The following is a 20,494-nucleotide window of genomic DNA, read 5'->3' as shown; positions in this document are numbered from 1 at the left end:
GAGTGAGGAAGCCTGTGCTGCATACCATAGGCCCACGCTGTTCTTATCAGTAGTGTCAACAGCCAGTGATACTTGACAGATCATAGAATGAAGACAGCTGGAAATACTTTTCTCGTCTTGAGTAAGTTAATGCATGTATTAGTCCGTTTTTATGCTGCTGATAAAGACATACCTGAGACTGGGAAGAAAAGGATGTTTAATTTGATTTACAGTTCCACAGGACTGGGAAGGTCTTATAATCATGGCGGAGAGCGAAAGGCACTTTTTACATGGTGGCAGCAAGAGAGAATGAGGCAGAATCAAAAGCGGAAACCCCTGATAAACCCATTAGATCTTGGGAGACTTACTCCACGAGAATAGCACGGGAAAGACCAGCCCCCATAATTCAGTTACCTCCCCTGGGTCCCTCCCACAACATGTGGGAGTTCTGGGAGATACAACTCAAGTTGAGATTTCGGTGAGGACACAGCTAAACCTCATCAGTGAATAGACGTAATACTTGCTCAGTACTTTCAGTCACAGATGGAAATTATATACCATTATGATGGTTTGCAGTGGCACAATCTTGGCTCACTGCAACCTTGGCCTCCCGGATTCAAGCAATTCTCCTACCTCAGCCTCCTGAGTAGCTGGGATTACAGGCATGTGCTTCCACACCCAGCTTTTTGCATTTTTAGTAGAAATGGGGTTTCGCCATGTTAGCCAGGCTGGTCTCAACTCCTGACCTAAGGTGATCTGCCTGCCTCGGCCTCCCAAAGTGCTGAGATTATAGGTGTGAGCCACTGCACCTGGCCTTTTTTTTTTGTATTTAAATAACATGCAATTATTTAGCCAGTTGGAACTCTGCAGCTGACTATGAATTTAGTCATAGAATCTTTGTAGAAGTCCATGTTTTAATTCTGTTTAGATCTTGAATCTGGCATAGAGGGCTGTTTGAAAGATCCTGCTGTCCTGGCCTGTTTGGTGGCAGGTGACTCACCTTGGGCACACAGATCAGCTGAATAGTGGGCTGGCTGACAAAGTAGGGTCCTTGGAATCCGAACATAGAAGGATAGGGATGGCGATGTTGGATCCTACTGCTCAGTGACCCAGGCCTTTCACTCCCTTTCCTTCACATGCTTGCTCAGTCTCCTCACTGTCAGACCATCTTGTGGACACTGTGATCTTTGTTTTTCTCTCTCTAGGGTTTTGTATTATGCTATCAGAATTTTGTTTTTTAAACTTATTTAATGAGTAATTTTACAATTTTAATTTTGAGACAGGGTTTTGTTCTGTTGCCCAGGCTGGACTGCAGTGGTATGATCATAGCTTACTGTAGCCTTGAACTGCTGGCCTCAAGCAGTCATCACACCTGAATTTCTGGAGTAGCTGGGTCAGTCTGTGGCTGCACGCCATCACGCCTGGCTATCTGGATTTTAGAACTTCTGTGTATTTCATTCTAAAGGAAAGGGAGGTTTTACCACTAAAACCCGTTATTTGTCTTACCAGTTGGCAGCTCTGAAGCCATTCTCCTGGTTCATTATGTTAGTTTCAATAGCATAGTTCATTTCTGGATTTAGAATGTGATAAGTATCCTTTATTCTTTTCAAGATATCGGAAACTGGCACTGAAGTGGCACCCAGATAAAAATCCTGAGAATAAAGAAGAAGCAGAGAGAAAATTCAAACAAGTAGCAGAGGCGTATGAGGTGCTGTCAGATGGTGAGTGACACTGGGCCGCTTAAGGACTCTGAGCGGACACGCCGGGATGCAGAGCGGGTGTTGGGATCCTGCTCAGGGCTAGCACAGTATGGATCAAGTGACTTGTTAATGCCAGCTGGATTTTAGGTCCCCTGAGTGTCTTTACTTTTCTTGTGAAGATTTGACTTGATTTCGGTCACCGCAAGGGCTAAGGAGCACCAGGGCTTCTAGCTGTTTTCTTTTTTTTTTTTCATCTTTTGCTCACCTTTAACTGTCTTGATTGAGTTATAAGGATGGCTGTTTTCAAACAGGACTAGCTACCCCGGGTCTGATGAACCCAGGAGAGAGGAGGTTGCAGGACTCAGGCCACTATGTATGTGGCATGCTTGCCCCGTTGTTGGGTGTGATCCTTCTGACCTTGCTCACCGCACAGGCTTAAACAGTCCTGTGCCAGTGGAGTCAGCTTTACTACTTGGGAGGACGTTCTTGGTTCACAAAAGAGAGGATGGAACATACAGTTAAAATTTAGATTTCAGATTTCAGGCCTGTCTTCCCCACCTTCGTCTGGAGCAAAGGTGTATGTTACTGGAAGTTCGATCCATTGGCCTGGTTCTCATGTGGGTGAGGGGTCAGAGGTCACCTGTCACCTAGTCGGGTTTGCATGGGGCCTGGGGTGGGGGGAACAATGACAGAACTGAAAAGCCACACGATGCCCGGTCAGTTGCAGAGGTATTTACAAAGTTAGAGATGGACTAACTGGACCCTGGAAGTGTGGGCACTTGATTAAGTGTATCTGAATATAGTCAGGTGATCAGCCCTTATTTACAACTAATTTTTTCTTTTTTTAGAAGAAGGAACCCAATGTAAGTTTGCCACCTTCAACAGTTACTAGCCTGGCTTTCTCTGGTGACACTATCGCCCACCCCTTTGTTTTAGAGGAAATCCCAGATATTTTACTTCAAAAATGTGAAAAGGCATAAAACCACTGATATTTGGAATCTTCATGAAATGTGGCATTTAAGGTCATGAGCTGTTGAGCTTAAACTGTTGATTGGAAAGTTTTATTTATTTTATTTTTAAAGAGAGAGGGTCTTGCTCTGTTGCCCAGGGAGGCCTTGAATTCCTGGGCTGAGGTGATCGTCCTCCCTCCTCAAACTCCTGAGCAGCTGGGCACCATTGCACCAGGCTCGTCACCTTGGGTTGTGTGCTGGATTGACAGAGGAGAGCACAGGCTTCAGGGTTGCCATCTTGTTCTTTGGTCCTTGGCGTTTGTGTGTGCTAATTCAGTACTGCCAGATGCAGGATTTCAGGGACCAGTAACATTAAGAAAAGTGAGGACTAAACTGAAGCTTCGTATTTGATAGAGCACTTTTAAACTACCATACTAGAAAGTCTCTCGGTTTTTTTTTTTTGGAGGGGAGGGGGCATGGGGTGTATTTTTCATGTCATTTTAGACAGCCATGGGTCCCAGCTGGAGTTACCTTCAAAGCATAGTCATTTTTCTTGCCATGACACTGGCTACCTGAACCTGCTTGTAAGTGGTTTGCTTCTAAGCATGTATTCCCATTTTGTGGAATATGAGATTTACTTTTTTTTTTTTTTTTTTTTTTTTGAGACAGAGTTACCCAGGCTGGAGTGCAATGACTCGATAGCGGCTCACTGCAACCTCCGCCTCCTGGGTTCAAGCAATTCTCCTGCCTCAGCCTCCTGAGTAGCTGGAACTACAGGCGTGCGCCACCATGCCCAGCTAATTTTTGTATTTTTAGTAGAGACGGGGTTTCACCATGTTGACCAGGATGGTCTCGATCTCTTGACCTCGTGATCCACCCGCCTCGGCCTTCCAAAGTGCTGGGATTAAAGGCGTGAGCCACCGCACCCGGCCTGAGATTTACTTTTTAAAAATTGAGAAGGGGTTGCCCAGGCTGGAATGCAGTGGCATGATTGATCACAGCTCACTGCAGTGTTGACCTCCCAGGCTCAAGCAATTGTCCCATGGCTTCCTGAGTAGTTGGGACCCACAGGTAGATGTCCCTGTGGCCGGCTAATTTTTTTTGTATTTTGATTAGAGATGGAATTTTGCTGCCCGAGCTGGTCTTGAACTCCTGGACTTAAGCAATCCACCTGTCTTGGCCACTCAGTGTGTTGGGATTACAGGTGTTAGCCGCTGTGTCCAGCCTGTGAGATTTTTGAGGGACTCAGATGGTGTCATGTCAGAGTACCAGTGCTTCTAATGTCATTCTTTTTGTTGTGGAGTTTCAGTAGCGTTTGTAATGTAAGTGTGAAGACTGTCAGTGGAGGGTGGCACACTAGCCCCAGGCCTTGCAGTGGGGTGGTCCCTTGGAGGGTCAGTGAGCCTGTAGGGCATTGGATGGCTCCTTTCTGGCACGTCTACTTCCTGCCACTTGACTAGGCCCCGGCACGTTTCTTTGTGTGCCGCAGATATGATCCTCTAATTGGGTTTCTGTAGTAAGACGGTGCACTTGTATGGTTGGAATAATGTTGTACTTGGTTGTGTGATATTAATGTATCATGCCTGGGCTCTGTGGGCAGTAGAGTGAAAAGTTATGTAATGGAATAATTTTTTTTTTTTGAGACAGAATCTCACTCTGTCACCCAGGCTAGAGTACAGTGGGGTGATCTCGGCTCATTGCAACTTCTGTTTCCTGGGTTCAAGCAATTCTCCTGCCTCAGTCTCCTGAGTAGCTGGGATTACGGACACACACCACCATGCCTGGCTGATTTTTGTATTTTTAGAAGAGACGGGGTTTCACCATGTTGGCCAGGCTGGTCTCGAACTCCTGGTCTCAAGTGATCTGCCCGCCTTGGTCTCCCAGATTGCTGCGGTTACAGGCGTGAGCTACTGCTCCTGGCTGTAAATATTTAAATAACTTGTAAAAAAAAAAACTCAACAAACTTAATTTTTTTTTTGAATTGTTTTTCCGGAGATGGGTACAGAAAGTTTTCCCTCTTGTTTCCTTTTGTTTTAAAGAAAGAGGGGGGCCATACTCCTTACATTTAATTGTAAAACCTTGAAAACTGATTTACAACTTGGGAAATACTTTATTGAATCAGAGGTTTAAAAGGAACTTGGCCTTACTGACTTTTCTTTAAATTTTTAGCTAAGAAACGGGACATCTATGACAAATACGGCAAAGAAGGATTAAATGGTGGAGGAGGAGGTATGTATGTACGTGACTTTTTTCTTTGAAGACAAAAGGTTATCGAGTTTGTCTGTAAATCATGAGTCTTTTGGTAAGAGTCTGTTTTATATCAGTAAACAGAGATGCAACCTAGAAAGTGGGCTGAATTGGAGAGAGGACAGAGAAATTGATAGCATTTTAAAATGTTTGTGAGACTAGAAGTATACGTTGATGTACTTCCTGTAGATAGGAAATAATTTGTTACCATACTGCAATATATTGGATAGGAAATATAGGATAGGAAATAATTTGTTTACCATACTGCAATATATTGTGGACAGACACCCTTAGATCAGTACTTGACATGATGTCAAAATATCCTGAGGGTTTAAAGAGCAGATTTTCCTGAAAAGCTAAAATAATGACCTTGTGGGGCCTGGAGTTTGTGTTTGTTTCTAAAAGTCTGCATGGTCTCTGGACTGTGACCAGCCTCCCCAGGGGTCTTTGGGAAATTACTGTTCCACACCTGGCCACACGGCAACTTCTGCGGCTCTGGGAGGTCAGTTGTCAAAGTGGATGCAGATACTCGTGGTCTTCATAAACCTTCATAACAAATCATAGAAATGGTGTGTAACGTTATGTGCCCATCACGGATCTGGAGATGGAGAAGAGTAGTGTCGAAGGGGCCACCGCTGCACTCACGTGTCATCACCTCTGGGCACATTCACTTTGTTAGTATAGGGCTCATGTTTTGAAATTTAGAGAACCCCAAGTTTATGAAATATTTTTGTTTTTTATTAGGTCGTGATTTGTAGGATGTTCTGTGTCAACAAAGAATTTTTTGCCTGCAAAACACCAAGATTCATAAACTAAAAGCTGTGTTGTATTCGTGCAGGTGGAATTCATTTTGACAGTCCATTTGAATTTGGCTTCACATTCCGAAACCCAGATGATGTCTTCAGGGAATTTTTTGGTGGAAGGGACCCATTTTCATTTGACTTCTTTGGTAAGTTAATTGCGTGCGTTGACTTGGTATGTGTCCGCGACCCAAGTGAGGGTTTAGTAATGGCCTTTCTGTTGAATTAACATGGTATCTGTATTTAAAGCAGCATTGGACTAGCCTGGGCAACATGGCAAAACCTTGTCTCTACAAAAAGAGCACAAAACATTAGCTGAGCGTGGTGGCGTGTGCCTGTGGTCCCAGCTCCTTGGGAGGCTGAGGTGGGAGGATATCATGAGCCTGGGAGGTCGAGATTGGGCCACTGTACTTGAGCCTAGGTGACAGAACAAGACCCTTTCCGAAGAAAATAAAGCAGCACAGGAGCTTTAAAATCTTTCTCTTCTTCCTCTTTGAATTTGTTTTGAATTTACAACTTGAAAAATTAGAATAATACAGGGTTTAAGGTATTTTTTTGTTTGTTATATATGGCCCTGCTTAACTTGCTTTTGCCCTCAGATGAGACAGTGGTAAGGGCATCGGTGCTGGTGTCTTGGAAATGTTGTTTCCCATTGAATGCCAATTTGTGTATGAATTTGTTACCTCATATTCCTATTAAAATCCTTAAGCATCGTAGTACTGTCTGCAATACCTTTCATCTGTAAATGTTGTGGTGTGTGAGGAGCGTTGAGTTCACAGTCTGCGGAAAGAAAGGCACCTCTGGAGCAAGACTGCGGAAGCGTTCGCTGAGGAGAGTAGTTAAAGGAGACAGTGCCGCTCAGCTGCTGTTTGATTGTAGGGAAATGGATTTCTCATCAGCGGCATCTCAGTCCTGATGCCTGGTCCTGTGCTCTGGTGGGTGTCTTGGGCACAGTTTGGGTCAGGCACTTTCGTTAGCTATCTGCTGTTAGGGCCTTCCCAACCACTGGGATGGGACTTTGGTGCACTTCTGCAGCCGTTGTTGTCTTTTGACTCATTGAGAAGGTAACACATTGTGTGTTTATCTCCTTCATTGTCTGGAGCATGGGTGAAGAAACTGAACACCACCTGCAGCCCCCAGGAGGGAAAGAGAAAAGCCTCTGTGTCTACAGATAATATTTGGGAGACACAAGGGGCCCCGCCTGCCGCAGGCATGCAGAGGAATAATCACTCCCATATCTGGTAGGTCTTGGGCCTTTTACATGGTGCAGTTCTTCAGTTTATCTCAAATGGGGATTCAAAGAGGTTGTCCTTACACCTTATTATGTATGGGCTGGCGGCTTGAAGTGAGCCCCTTTGTGAGGGAGGAAAGACAGTCAGTGCCCTCCAGGATTTTCAGGGAAAATGGAACAAATGAAGCTAAGCAGGGGATTTCAGATTAGGGGACCGGGAGACTGGTCTGCTCATCGTTGAAGCACATTTGCTGTGATCACTGCTGCCATCAGCAGAGACAGCACAAGAAAGAGCCATGTTTACTTCCTTCATCTACCCTCACAGGCGAGAAATCTCTAAGAAAAGTAACTTACAGATCGATCTGTCTTAAAAATGACCTTTGCATCTTGTTAGTCTTCAGCAAACTGCATTTGTTGCTCTGCAGGTCAGGGCACTGTTGAAGTCCTGTGTTCTGATCATGATTCTCATGGTGACCAAGCAAGGAAGAAGGCCTGCTCTTCCGACTTCATGGTTTCTGTTCTAGGGCACACGGGGTGAAACAGGCTGTCCTCTCGACGGCTGAGACCAGGCGCCTTCAGCAGGCCTTTTCTTAATGTTACTATTTTTTACTTCAAAGGGGAAGGGTCTCTTAGTGACTGAATTGTAGCCAATTTTTGTTTTCCGTGGGGAAAATAATCTGATAACACCAAGCGATATAGCAATTCTTTGTAAAGTAGGTATAGAGATTTAGTTAGATGTGAGTGAATATGTGAGTTTTTACTCTTGGTCCAAGGAGAGAGGTGCTAGTCTTACCGAAACGCTGCACTGTTAAATAATGCACACAGACCTGTTTTAAGACTAGGTGCCCCGTGTTTCCCATGATGGGTGTGGCAGTGATACTTGTTTCATCCGTTCTTGTAGGTGTTCTGGATAACTTCCATTTTCAGGCTCTTAGGATTTACACACAGGAGAAGCTGCTGTTCCCTGGCTACTGTATGTATGAAGTCACTGTGCAGTCTGCTGATGGTATGTTTAGTGTAGATGGGCGTGGATGCCCAGCCAGAGGGATTTCTGCCTAGTAATGATGTAGGTCGGGGGTCAACACCCTGGTCTGCGGCCTGTGAGGAGCAGGAGGGGAGCGGCGGGCAGGCGGGTAGGCCTTACTGCCTGAGCCCCACCTCCTGTCAGATCAGTGGCAGCACTGGAGTCTCATAAAGGCACGAACCGTATTATAGATGCGAGGGGTCTAGGGTTGCGTGTTCCTTATCAGAAACCAATGCCAGAAACCAACTGTCCTACCACTGCCACCCCACCCCACCCCACGCCCCTTGTCTGTGGAAAAAAAATTGTCTTCCATGAAACCAGTCCCTTATGCCAAAAAGATTGGGGACTGCTGTTGAAGAATCATATCTGCTAGACCTAGTTGTATCCACTTTGTGTAGCAGATTTTTCAGGTGACACAAAAGTAGTTCAAAATCTGCTGTGCAGTAATTTCCGAGCCGCACTTGACGTTTATCAGAATACAGAACCCCGGCCTTACTGCAGCCCTCCCTAGTGATAGGTGTGGAAGTGGGAAGGAGCCCCCGGGTGTTGGGCATGTGGTATCGGGTCTGCCCGTGAGCACCAGGCAGTGCGCACAGTCACACTGTGACCAAGGGGACTTGGCCCGGGGCCTTCAGGTGTGGAGCCCGTTCTTTCTAGCAGAAGCCCTCCCAGGAGAGGTGTGGAAGTGGATTCTAACACCAACCTGTAAGGAATGCTGCCTCTGAATTGGAGGGATAGAGTCAGAAGTGTTGAGGCTAGGTGACTGTTTATATTTCTCCAGAATATGGAGAACATGAAAATGAGCTCTTATTAAAATGTTAGTTGGAAAATTTAATAGGCGGTAGGCCAATTTGAATTAGGGTAATTTATTTTATTTATTTATTTTGATGAACATATTCCTCCCAATTTAGGGTAATTTATTACAGGACCCCGTTGCTCAGTTAAATGATGTCCTAAGATAGAAAAGAAAAGGTACCTGCTAATAGTGTGTTTGATCCCATTAGTCATAGCAGGCGCTACCATCTGGGAAGAGCCTGTGGGTTTAACGTCGTATTTTTATTTTTATTCTTATCTTGGAAAGCCAAAGCCAACCTTTAAGGTTTCCAGAGAGGCCTTTCATTTGAGCAGTGCAGCGAGTTTTCCTTTGTAAAGCATCACTCTGCTACAGTTGATGCTCTGTGGCAATAGTGGAGGAATCCTGCAGGACGTAGAACCAAGGGAAGTAGACGTTTCGGAGGAAGGATGAGTTCATTGAGGATAGTAACTTGGTCTTCCAAGCTGTGATTTCATGATGGTAGTGAGTCAGTCATTTTACTGTCTCCCAGTGGCCTGTGAGGACGTGGAGCCTAGTGAAGAGTTAGTAGAGCTGCCCGAGATGGAGGAGGCTGCAGAGGACAGCCCCAGTGAGGAGAGCATGAGGCCTTGGCTGGATCCAGCCGAGGACCTGGCAGTCTCTAGTGAGGATGAGTCCAGCACAGGATGTAGCCGGGGCCTGGGCGAGTCCCTCAGTGAGGAGCTGGAGCTCATATGCAGCGAGGACGGGGCCAGCCCTGGGGACACACAGGAGCTCAGCGAGGAGTGTGAGGAGCTGCCGAGTAAGGAGGAGCACAGCGGGCCAGAGCTGGGGGCAGTGCCAGCACCACGATAAAGTGTCAAGGAGCTCCCCGGGCTGGACCGACTTTGTGTATATCTAGAATAAAATGGTTTTCTAGTGCCTTGATACTGTCCTTGGCCAGACGACCTTAGCTGCCTTGGAGATAGAACTGAAGAAGCAAGGGGGGGGTGGCAGCCCTGAAGCACAGGACTGCGGTCTCTTAGGCTCTTTCCCTGAAAGCCAGAGCACAGACCTTGAAGGCAGCCTTTGGTCTCAGAGTTTGATCCGTGTCATAGACCGGGGGCTTAAACAACCAAAATGTATCATCTCCTAGTCCTGGAGGCTGGCCATGTGAGATCCAGGTGTCACAGTGCTGGTTGCTTCTGAGGCTGAGGGGTGTCCTGCTCCAGGCCCCTCCCCAGCTCCTCTCTCCCTGCATTTGCAGGTGGGTGGCCCATCCGGTCTTCATATCATCTCTGTGGCTGGCTCTCTGTCCATTAGTTCAGTGTTTCAGAGACGGGGTGTCACTGGGTTGCCAGGCTGGCCTCGAACCCCTGGGCTGAAGCAATCTTCTTTTCTCAGCTTCCCAAGGAACTGACTACAGGCATAAGCCACCATGCCCAGCCACAAATTCCCCCCTTTTTTCATAAGGACATCATTTATATTGGATTAGTGCCCACTTCAGTGATTTCATCTTAACTTGATAATCTACAAAGACTCTATTTCCAAGTAAGGTCACAGTCACAGGTGCTAGGGATTAGGACTCTAATGTGTATTTTGGGGGGGCCATGATTCAACCTTTTATTTTTAGGGATCCGTGATTCAACCTTTTATTTTTGGGGAGACCATGATTCAACCTTTAAACATATTTCTTTTTTTAAAACTATTTATTTAAGTTCAGGGGTACATGTGCAGATTGTGCAGGTTTGTTACATAGGTATACATGTGCCATGGTGGTGGTTTGCTGCATCCATTGCCCCATCATCTACATTAGGTATTTCTCCTAATGCTATCTCTCCCCTGTCCTCCCACCACCCTCTGCTATTCCTCCCCTTGCCCCCTACCCCCCAGGCCCCAGTATGTGATAAACATCGTATTTCTAACAGTTAGATAGATTTTTGTGTTAGTCTGTGCAATTTACAACCAAACAGCAAATTTTGAAAGGTGAAAGGAGGAGGAAATTTTAAAGTTAGACTTTTTTTTTTTTTTCTTCCTCCCTGAGATGGGAGTTTCATGTCACCCAGGCTGGAGTGTTAAGGGGTGATCTCAGCTCACTGCAGCCTGTGCCTCCCAGGTTCAAGCAATTCTCTTGCTTCAGCCTCCCGAGTAGCTGGGATTGCAGGTGCACACCACCACGCCCAGCTAATTTTTGTATTTTTGGCAGAGATGGTGTTTCCCCATGTTTGCCAGGCTGGTCTCAAACTCCTGACCTCAGGTGATCCCTTCGCTCCAGCCTCCCAAAGTGCTGGGATTACAGGCTTGAGCCACTGTGCCTGGCCAAAGTTAGGCATGTTAATGAGAACTAGAAGTTAGGCACGTGTCAAGTGCGGATATGGGAGTGGCACAGCAGATTGGATCGATGTGTACTGGTGACCTGCACCCACTGTCATATGGCGCCACAGAGGTTTGTTTGTCGTGAGTGTTTTTTGATTACTTAAGGACAGAGTTCATATGCGTACACACCTATGCATTGGTCACTTAGAAGAAGTTAAGGAGTCTTTTAAAATACACATAAAAACATCACATATTAAGCTGGGTATGGTGGTGCACCTCTGTAATGCCAGCTACTGGGGAGGCTGAGGTAGGGGATTCTTTGAGCCCAGGAGTTTGAGTCCAGCCTGGGAAAAATGGTGAGACTCCATTTCTGAGACTGGTTTCCGGCTGAAGTTGTTGGAACCATCCTTGTGTGTAACGAAGATTCACGTCCTGGCTGTGAAGCAGCCGGCAGTCCTGCACGGGGCGTCCTCACACGCTCTTCCTCTCATCTGTTGAGAGTTTCTTGGAGAACATGCCAAACTCATGTATGGTTGTGTGCATATTTTAGAACTCCATGTTGAGATGGAGCTGTGTTTTGGAAGTATTTCATTTATTTGAGTTGGAGTCTGTCGCCCAGGCTGGAGTACAGTGGCATCATCTTGACACACTGCAGTTCAAGTGATTCTCCTGCCTCAGCCTCCCAAGTGGCTGGGATTATAGGTGTGCAGCATCACACCTGGCTAATTTTTGTATTTTTAGTAGAGATGGGATTTCACCATGTCGGTGGCCAGGCTGGTCTCAAACTCTCAACCTCAGGCGATCCACCCACTTTGGCCTTCCAAAATGCTGGGATTACAGGTGTGAACCACCATGCCAGACCTTCACTAATACTTAAAATCTTGGCAGTTGAGGATGGGTGCCATGTTAGTGATTTGCAGCTTCTTTTGAGCTGTTCTTCAGTACATACTTAGTAATTTCAGGAACTTTGTTTTCTCTGACCCCCTCCCTTAAATAGGGAGAGGAAATGGTTCCTTGAAATGGTCATTTTGAGAATTTCTCTGGTGTGAGAACTGAGGCTCTGGCTACTTAACTCCTTTTGGAAGCTCAAACCATGCCATAAGATTTTGTGTGCAGTGTTCAGATCATCCGTCAACTGTGCTGTGATTTCTGTTGTATTTACTCCACTGTATTTTGTGGTGTTGGCCCCCTTGCAGCACTTTGTATAGTGTTTGATTCACATTGTTGGCATGACAGTTGAGCAGGACATGGCCCAAGTCCTTTGTAGGTTCGTGGGTTTTTGCATCATCTGTTTGCTGTGGGATTGTGATCCCTGGTGGATTTGTGGACAACTCCAGAGGTTGAGGTAATCGCTGCGTCCTTAGTGCTCTCAGGAGGAGATGTTCTGGGTCTGTAGGTGCCAGATGTAGGGAGAGTGGTTTAAGCTTGAGGCTGCAGCCAGAGCTGATACAGTGTTGAGCTTTGACAGGTCTGGGGAATACCAGCGTCTATAGGAAGTATGATAGTGTAGGGGATAGTGAGGTGGAAGGTGTGGTGGTGGCGGAAATTGGCCATTTGCGAGTAGGGGTCGAAAAAGAGCCCGGAGCCTGCTGCTGTTCTGGTGGTTTCTTCCCTGAGGAATGAGGACTGTGGTGGGGAAGAGACCCATTCCTCCTGACGCCAGGGTTCCTCATCTCATGGCAGGCCTTTTGTATTCGAAATAGAATAGTTTAAATCCAGTGTATTTTGGATTCTTTGACTTGGATAGATTTTTGAAACTTTTGGGAAACAGATTGCTCTAACCAGTCCTAGGATGTAACTAGAAATTATACTTGTGATAAAAAACAATTGTATGGGAATCTGAAAATGTTGGTGTTCATTTAACAAATACCCCGTGCCTGCTGTTCAGTGCAGGCACTATTCTAGGTGCGGGTTTGGTAGTGGAGAGAAGCACTGAAGCCCTGTTCCCCAGGGCGTGCAGCTCAGGGCGGAGCTCCAGCGGTGTCATTTGCTTCCATTGCTGTATTCCAGATTCCTGACAGTTAGGTTATTGGCTACTTCTGAAAATGTGAGTGACACAATTCAGAACACATGAGTTGTAACAAATGAGTGCCTGGTTTTGAGGAGTTGGGAGATTAGAGAAAGTCTGTGTCTTTCATGCTTGGCCTTTGACTCTTCAGTGCTCCTTTCTGAGGGCTGCTCTCTAGGTTAGCTTTGGAGCTCCAGGAGAGAGTGACATATTTTCCTTGATTTAAAATAGCCATGATGCTTTTCAATTTTGTTTTGCTGTCATTTTTTTGTTCTAACTTTTCTATGCACTTGGGGAATTGATAATGTGAGGCCTGAAGTCATTGCAGCTGGCCTCTCCTGGGCTGTGTTTGTGGTTTCTGAAATGTTTTGGAATGTGCTGAGGAGGGGCGAGCTGAGTTCTGCCTTGCACTGCCGCTGCTGTGAGATTAAAGCGGCTGGTGGGAGTCCCCTTCTCTTCCTTGTTATACGCTGTTCCTCTTCTGTCAGGTTCTCACGCTCCTTAAAGCTCTAAGAAAATGTGTGGGTTTAAAGCATGTTCTGCACTTAGTGTTCTTTTAAGTCTGGATGTGTGTAAATGTTTGTTAATGTGTTTTGTGGTCAGTTTTCTTAGCACTGTTCAGTTCATTGCATATATTCTTTTTGGTCATAAATTTGACTATTCTTGGATTGTCAGTTAGTCCTTGTTAATGTCATGGCCCCCCCCTTTTTAATTGCATTTTAGGTTTTGGGGTACATGTGAAGGACATGCAAGATTGTTGCATAGGTACACACATGGCTGTGTGATTTGCTGCCTTCCTCCCCTTCACCTATATCTGGCATTTCTCCCCACGCTATCTCTCCCCAACTCCACACCCCCTGCTGTCCCTTCCCTATTTCCCCTCCTACAGACCCCAGTGTCTGATGCTCCCCTCCCTGTGTCCATGTGTTCTCATTGTTCAACACCCACCTGTGAGAACATGTGGTGTTTCTGTTCTTGTGTCAGTTTGCTGAGAATGATGGTGTCCAGGATCATCCATATCCCTACAAAGGACACTAACTCATCGTTTTTGATGGCTTCATAGTATTCCATGGTGTATATGTGCCACATTTTCCCTGTCCAGTCCATCATTGATGGGCATTTGGGTTGGTTCCAGGTCTTTCTATTGTAAAAAGTGCTGCAGTGAACATTCACGTGCATGTGTCCTTAGAGTAGAACGATTTATAATCCTTTGGATATATACCCAGTAATGGGATTGCTGGGCCAAATGGAATTTCTTTGTCTAGGTCCTTGAGGAATTGCCACACTGTCTTCCACAATGGTTGAACTAGTTTACACTCCCACCAACAGTGTAAAAGTGTTCCTATTTCTCCACACCCTCTCCACCTTCAAATGTAATCTTAAGTCTGCTGGTTAACATTTGTTCAGATTTGATTGTAGTTAATCCTTCAGAGTTTTTTGAGACATCAAAGTTACAGTAAAAGGAATTCCTTTGCCTGGGCTCATGGCTTATGTGGCCATACCATTCCGTGTGTGTGTGTGCGTGTGCGCGGGCCTGCCAGGGTCATCCACGTTTCTGTTTGTTTCTGAATTGCTTTGGAGAAGGTAATTCAGACTCCAAGGAATACGACAGCCTCACTGTGAAGCTTTTCGCACTTTTGCAGTGGTTATAGCAGGGGCAGCGTCTAACAGGACCTCAGATAAGTGATGTGAAATGAGCTGAGTTTGAAGTACATATTGATGCTCTGTGAAGTGTTTGTATATGTGCTGTTTTTAATTTAATTCATTTGGTATAATGTGTTGTAGTTTCAGTTGAATTGAACTAGTAAAACTGTTGGTGAGATGGTATTTCAGTTACTCTGTAGATAAGCTCTTTGGTTACCACCCATTTTCTAAGTTTTTGTTCCTGAATATGTTAAAAAACATTCATCTATTTTCTCTTATTGTAGCTATCCCATGAGGAAAAAACTTGGAAAAAAGACTTCATCCTGTGTGTTTGTGTTTGATTTTAGAAGACCCTTTTGATGACTTCTTTGGGAATCGAAGGGGTCCCCGAGGAAGCAGAAGCCGAGGGACGGGGTCGTTCTTCTCTGCGTTCAGTGGATTTCCATCTTTTGGAAGTGCATTTCCTTCTTTTGATACAGGTATTAAATCCCTAGATTTAATCTTTATTGCCTTAACAAAACAGTTAGTACTTATAAGCATAATATTCTTTTAGTTAGAGCGCTTTAAAATACGTGTATTCCCTTTTTTGTTTTTTTTTTTGAGACGGAGTTTCCCTCTTGTTGTCCAGGCTGGAGTGTAGTGCACGATCTTGGCTCACTCCGCCTCCCAGGTTCAAGCGATTCTCCTGCCTCAGCCTCCCAAGTAGTTGCGATTACAGGCATGCACCACCATGCCCTGCTAATTTTTGACTTACAAGTCTTAAGAAATATATTTTATAATGCGTTAGTTGCCACAGATAGTGATTCCTCTGATGGATCTGGGCAAAGTCAATTGAAAAATTTCTGGACAAAAATCATTTTAGATGGTATTAACAGCAGTGTGCTTCATGGAAGGAAGGAGGTGAGAATATCGCCCTGAGCAGGAGTTCGGAAGAAGTTGGTTCCATTCCTCACGGACGACATTGAGGAGTTCAGAACTTCAGTGGAGGAAATCATGCAGATGTGGTAGGAATAGAAAGACAACTAGAATTTTTTTTTTTTACTATGAAATAAATAATATATATATATATATATATATATATATATTTTTTAAAGATGGGGTTTCTCCATGATGGCCAGGCTGGTCTTGAACTCCTGACCTCAGGTGATCCACCCACCTCGGCCTCCCAAAGTGCTGGGATTACAGACGTGAGCCACCGCGCCTGGCATGAAATATTTTTAATCCTAGAAAGGATGCGATTGCTAGTAACTAAAGAGGGGGAAGTCAACAATAATGAAATTCAGGGTTTTTTAAATTCAGTGAACACATATCAAAATGCTCAATGTTGTTAAATGACATAATTTATCCACAGAAGACACGTTCTCATCTTTTTAGTAGAGACAGGGTTTCGCCATGTTGGACAGGCTGGTTTCGAACTCCTGACCTCAAGTGATCCACCCGCCTCGGCCTCCCAAAGTGCTGGGATTACAGGCGTGAGCTACCGCGCCCGGCCCGTATATTCCTTTTGTAGCATAGCACTGTAGAATTTGCCAGGTTTTTTTGGTATACAGATCTGCACTTAATAACCTCCATTTTCTCCTAATCTTCCTAAGATTGTTGTACTTGGAAATCTTTTACTCTTAATATGATGTGCAGGATGAGAATGCAATGAAAATTCTTAGTTTAAAAGGGGTAATGTATATTCTGGGTCAGATGGAAAGTAACGTACCTGGAAAATCTCACTAACCTTCATGCTATCTAACCTCCTTTGCAGTTACAATGAAAGCACACAAATGGGTAGCATCCTAGGAGTGTCCCACTGATGGAAACACTGCTTATAGACTGGAGTAATATGAAAATGCGTATGTCATGATATACCGGTGTGTTTAAGCCTGAAGAGTTAGAATTCCACTTTTCTCTCAAACTCATCCAGTGTCTCTTCACAGAGGAGTTTTTTTTTTTTTTTTTTTAATTTTTATTTATTTATTTATTTTGAGACAGAGTTTCGCTCTTGTTACCCAGGCTGGAGTGCAATGGCGCGATCTCGGCTCGCCGCAACCTCCGCCTCCTGGGTTCAGGCAATTCTCCTGCCTCAGCCTCCTGAGTAGCTGGGATTACAGGCACGCGCCACCATGCCCAGCTAATTTTTTGTATTTTTAGTAGACATGGGGTTTCACCATGTTGACCAGGATGGTCTCGATCTCTTGACCTCGTGATCCACCTGCCTCGGCCTCCCAAAGTGCTAGGATTACAGGTGTGAACCACCGCGCCCGGCCTGAATTTTCAAACTCTTAATCTTTGCAGTAGTAATTGACCTATTTCTCTAAGCATTTTTCGTTTCTGTTTTCCTGTAGGATTTACTTCATTTGGGTCACTGGGTCACGGAGGCCTCACCTCATTTTCTTCTGCGTCATTTGGCGGTAGTGGGATGGGCAACTTCAAATCGATATCAACTTCAACTAAAATAGTTAATGGCAGAAAAATCACTACAAAGAGGTACTGTAGCGTTCTGTCTTTCGTATTTTTAGTAAGCAGGCATGACGTTTCACTGGTGCCCTGTTGCACATCTCCCAGAGTGTGAAGTTACACAGGTGGCTGTATGCCAAATCTGGCACTGTGAAAAATCTTTTACTCTTCAGATTCATTCATTAAGGCTTTTTCTCTTAAGTTAATGTTGATTTATTAGAAGGACTCTTTAGAGCCATATTTTATGTCTAATAATATGTTTAATAAGTTTCCACAGCAGTGTTAAAATGGTAAAATGGAAAATAATTAATAATGAAGCCTTTACTGTTTGATCTGTGCCTTTATTTAAAATTCACCTGAACAACTGAATGAGTGAATATCTGAGACACAATTTATTTTTGTCAGGATAATTCTGTTTTAGGAAAGGAAGATGTATTGTTCACAGGTTGGCTTCAGCCATGTTTTTTCAGCCTAGAAATTAACTTATATTCATGGTGTACTGCAGTAATGTCCTGAAAAAATACCCTCACGCATGTATTTATGTTACCAAAAAGGTTTTTAAATGAATTTTTTCCTACAGAATTGTCGAGGATGGTCAAGAAAGAGTAGAGGTTGAAGAAGACGGCCAGTTAAAGTCCTTAACGATAAATGGTAAGGAGCAGCTGCTGCGCTTGGATAACAAGTAATTCAACGCACGCGCTTAACAGAAATGTTAAACTATAACAAGCACCATTTGAGGATTAACAGGAACATTTTTTTGAAGATTTCAAACGAACTCGACTTTCAGTATAATTGTACCTAAAGTATTTATAAACAGCTCATCGGAGCCTCTATTTGTCATAGACTTTTGAGTTTATTGTTGGGACCACATAATAGGACCATTTTTTTTTTTTTGTCTTTAAAATTGTTGTAAATCTCTGTATGCACTTTGCTTTTTTATTAAACGTACTCCAAGGTGAGTCTTGACTCTTTAGTGTAGGACAAGATTGTACACTAACACCAGCATGGACCTGCTTTTCATTGTGTCTGAAATGTGAGCCACGTAGTGTCGGCCTGCTGTGAAGTTAACATTGCCAGGACGAATCTTCTTCAGAAATAATTTCCATTTTTTTCAGTATTTAGTAGTGAAAGATATTAATGCATTAATGGTAATACATTTCTGGTTTAATATAAATTACGGATGTTTCCTAGTTGTGCATGAATGCTGGCAACTTAGTAAGTTTTGACAATTGTTTAAATATGTAATGTTAAGCTTAGGTTTAAAAAAGTAAAGCTGGTAAACCGGGTCTTTGTCATTTGCTTAAAAAAAAAAAAAAAAAGAAAATAAATGCGAATGTGTTGGTGCATTCTTCCTGAGTGGGATCTGGAGCTTTCTTGTGTCTGTGTATGATTTGTGCCTGGGCTTACCTAGTGTCACTTCCATGGCGTTTCATGATGTTCATTCAGGTGGACGCCGCACCTCAGTTACATGTAGACATTTTCTTCAGTGTATTTGGAGTATATGAAGATTTTCATATTGTAAGTTGCGATTTAGCAATGGATCAAACATTTAATTATAGTACCATTTCTACAGGGGTGGGAAGAAACCATTTTATAACTTTTCACTCTTAAAGTGCGTTCTAGTGTTTAGGATTTGATGTAAGATCCCTTATGGAGCAAGGTGCGATGGCTTACTCCTGTAATCTCAGCATTTTAGGAGGCCGAGGTGGGTAGATCACCTGAGGTCGGGAGTTCGAGACCAGCCTGACCAAGATGGTGACCCATCTCTACTAAAAATACAAACATTAGCCGGGTGTGGTCGTGGGCACCTGTAATGTCAGCTACTCAGGAGGCTGAAGCAGGAGAACTGCTTGAACCCGGCAGGCGGAGGTTGCAGTGAGTCGAGATCACGCCACTGCACTCCAGCCTGGTGACAGAGGGAGACTCTTGTCTCTCAAAACATAAAAAACACTGGACAGTATGTATGGTACAGTCATGGAATGATTTAGGAGTGAGCAAAAATAAAGATATTTCTTTTGTTTCTCAGTTTGTAGTATCTTTTATGATTACCATTAGTAACTAGAATTCTAGCCATAGTGAATATTGAACTAGACTTTGAATTTAAAAAACTGTTTTGTTTTGGAACTAAACAGTGTGAAAGCTGCTAGAAGGATGGGCACTGCCCTGACAACAGCACGTCCATGCTGGCTTAGCAGGAGGGCATAGAGATTGCTCAGGATATGCCAGAGCCTTTAAGGAACCTGACATGCTGTCACCCAAAATAAGTAAGAAATGTAAGGAATTTCATAGGCGCCCAAAACAGTATAGCAGCAGTTAAGTATTTGGGGACAGTTGGACTACAAGGACAACAACGAATGATGTGCTTGTCTGCGTTGTATCGGAAATAACCGAGCACGCGGCACTTCGCATCTCTGGATGAGGTAGGTATGCAGCCGTGGCACATGCAGGAAAACGGGAAGCGCCCTCTAGTGTGGTAAATCTCACCTCAACTAGAATCGGAGGGTTATAGAGCGTCCTTTTGTTTATGCTACCTGGACAGGTGGCTGCTTTGTTACTAAGTGAGAAATTCAAGTAGATAGTTTGGACTTCAGGGTTTTATATTTTTCATCAGTGGGTGGCGTAAGTCAGTGCAGCAGCCTCGAGACGTCAGGGATGTCCAGAAAGTGTATGTAAAATGAAAACTCTTGTCTATCCGGTAATTGTTGAAGTAAACTAGGAAGAAGTTTGCCATAGCTTTGGGACCACAAAAATTTCAAACACGTTTGGATGTTCTAGACTTTGTGGAGTGTTTTATGCAACTCTGTGAACAGTTTTCTCAACGTGATGTTACTGGTAAAATACATTTGACTCCTAAGGAATCTTTTTGGTGAAAATTTTGAGGGGGGAGGGAGCATTCATTTGCATTTGAAAAAAATCACCCTTTTTTTTTTTTAAATTTTGTGACAGAGTCTTGCTCTGTCACTCAGGCTGGAGTGCAGTGGTGTGATCTTGACTCACTGTAACCTCTGCTATAACCTCTGCCTCGCGGGTTCAGCCTCTGCCTCAGCCTTCCGAGTAGCTGGGATTATAGGTGTGCGCTCCCACACCCGGCTAATTTTTGTATTTTTATTACAAACAAGGTTTTACCATGTTGTCCAGGCTGGTCAAGTGATCCGCCCACCTCTGCCTCCCAGTGCTGGGATTACAGGCGTGAGCCACCGTGCCTGGCTGAGGAAGTTTTATTCTGTTCTTCCATTCATAGAAGTGTAATTTTATTAAGTTACTAATAGAATAGGAAACATTTGTTGCTTTCATATCTTACACCTTTGATTTTTAAACCCTATTAAGTTTATTCCTAGAGAATTGAGTCTAAGTGTGCATGAGAGCAGCTTTGAAAAG

The 20,494-nt window shown here is 44.2% G+C and overlaps 1 protein-coding gene across 3 annotated transcripts in view; it reads left to right on the top strand.

The window, feature by feature from the left end:
- DNAJB6 (DnaJ heat shock protein family (Hsp40) member B6) overlaps positions 1-20,494 on the top strand; it is a 73,042-nt gene that overhangs the window by 25,410 nt on the left and 27,138 nt on the right. For all 3 annotated transcript variants that reach the window (XM_021666253.2, XM_064367321.1, XM_021666252.2), the window contains exons 3-8: positions 1,591-1,700; positions 4,799-4,858; positions 5,715-5,825; positions 15,019-15,150; positions 17,005-17,146; positions 17,697-17,767. In XM_021666253.2, coding sequence (XP_021521928.1) covers positions 1,591-1,700; positions 4,799-4,858; positions 5,715-5,825; positions 15,019-15,150; positions 17,005-17,146; positions 17,697-17,767 — 626 coding nt within the window. The remainder of the gene's footprint in view (positions 1-1,590; positions 1,701-4,798; positions 4,859-5,714; positions 5,826-15,018; positions 15,151-17,004; positions 17,147-17,696; positions 17,768-20,494) is intronic.

The sequence above is a fragment of the Aotus nancymaae genome, unplaced genomic scaffold, assembly GCF_030222135.1.
Source record: "Aotus nancymaae isolate 86718 unplaced genomic scaffold, 86718_ANA_hifiasm-v0.15.2.pri h1tg000002l, whole genome shotgun sequence".
Lineage (NCBI taxonomy): Eukaryota > Metazoa > Chordata > Mammalia > Primates > Aotidae > Aotus > Aotus nancymaae.
This window is presented reverse-complemented; position numbering and strand designations above follow the sequence as displayed.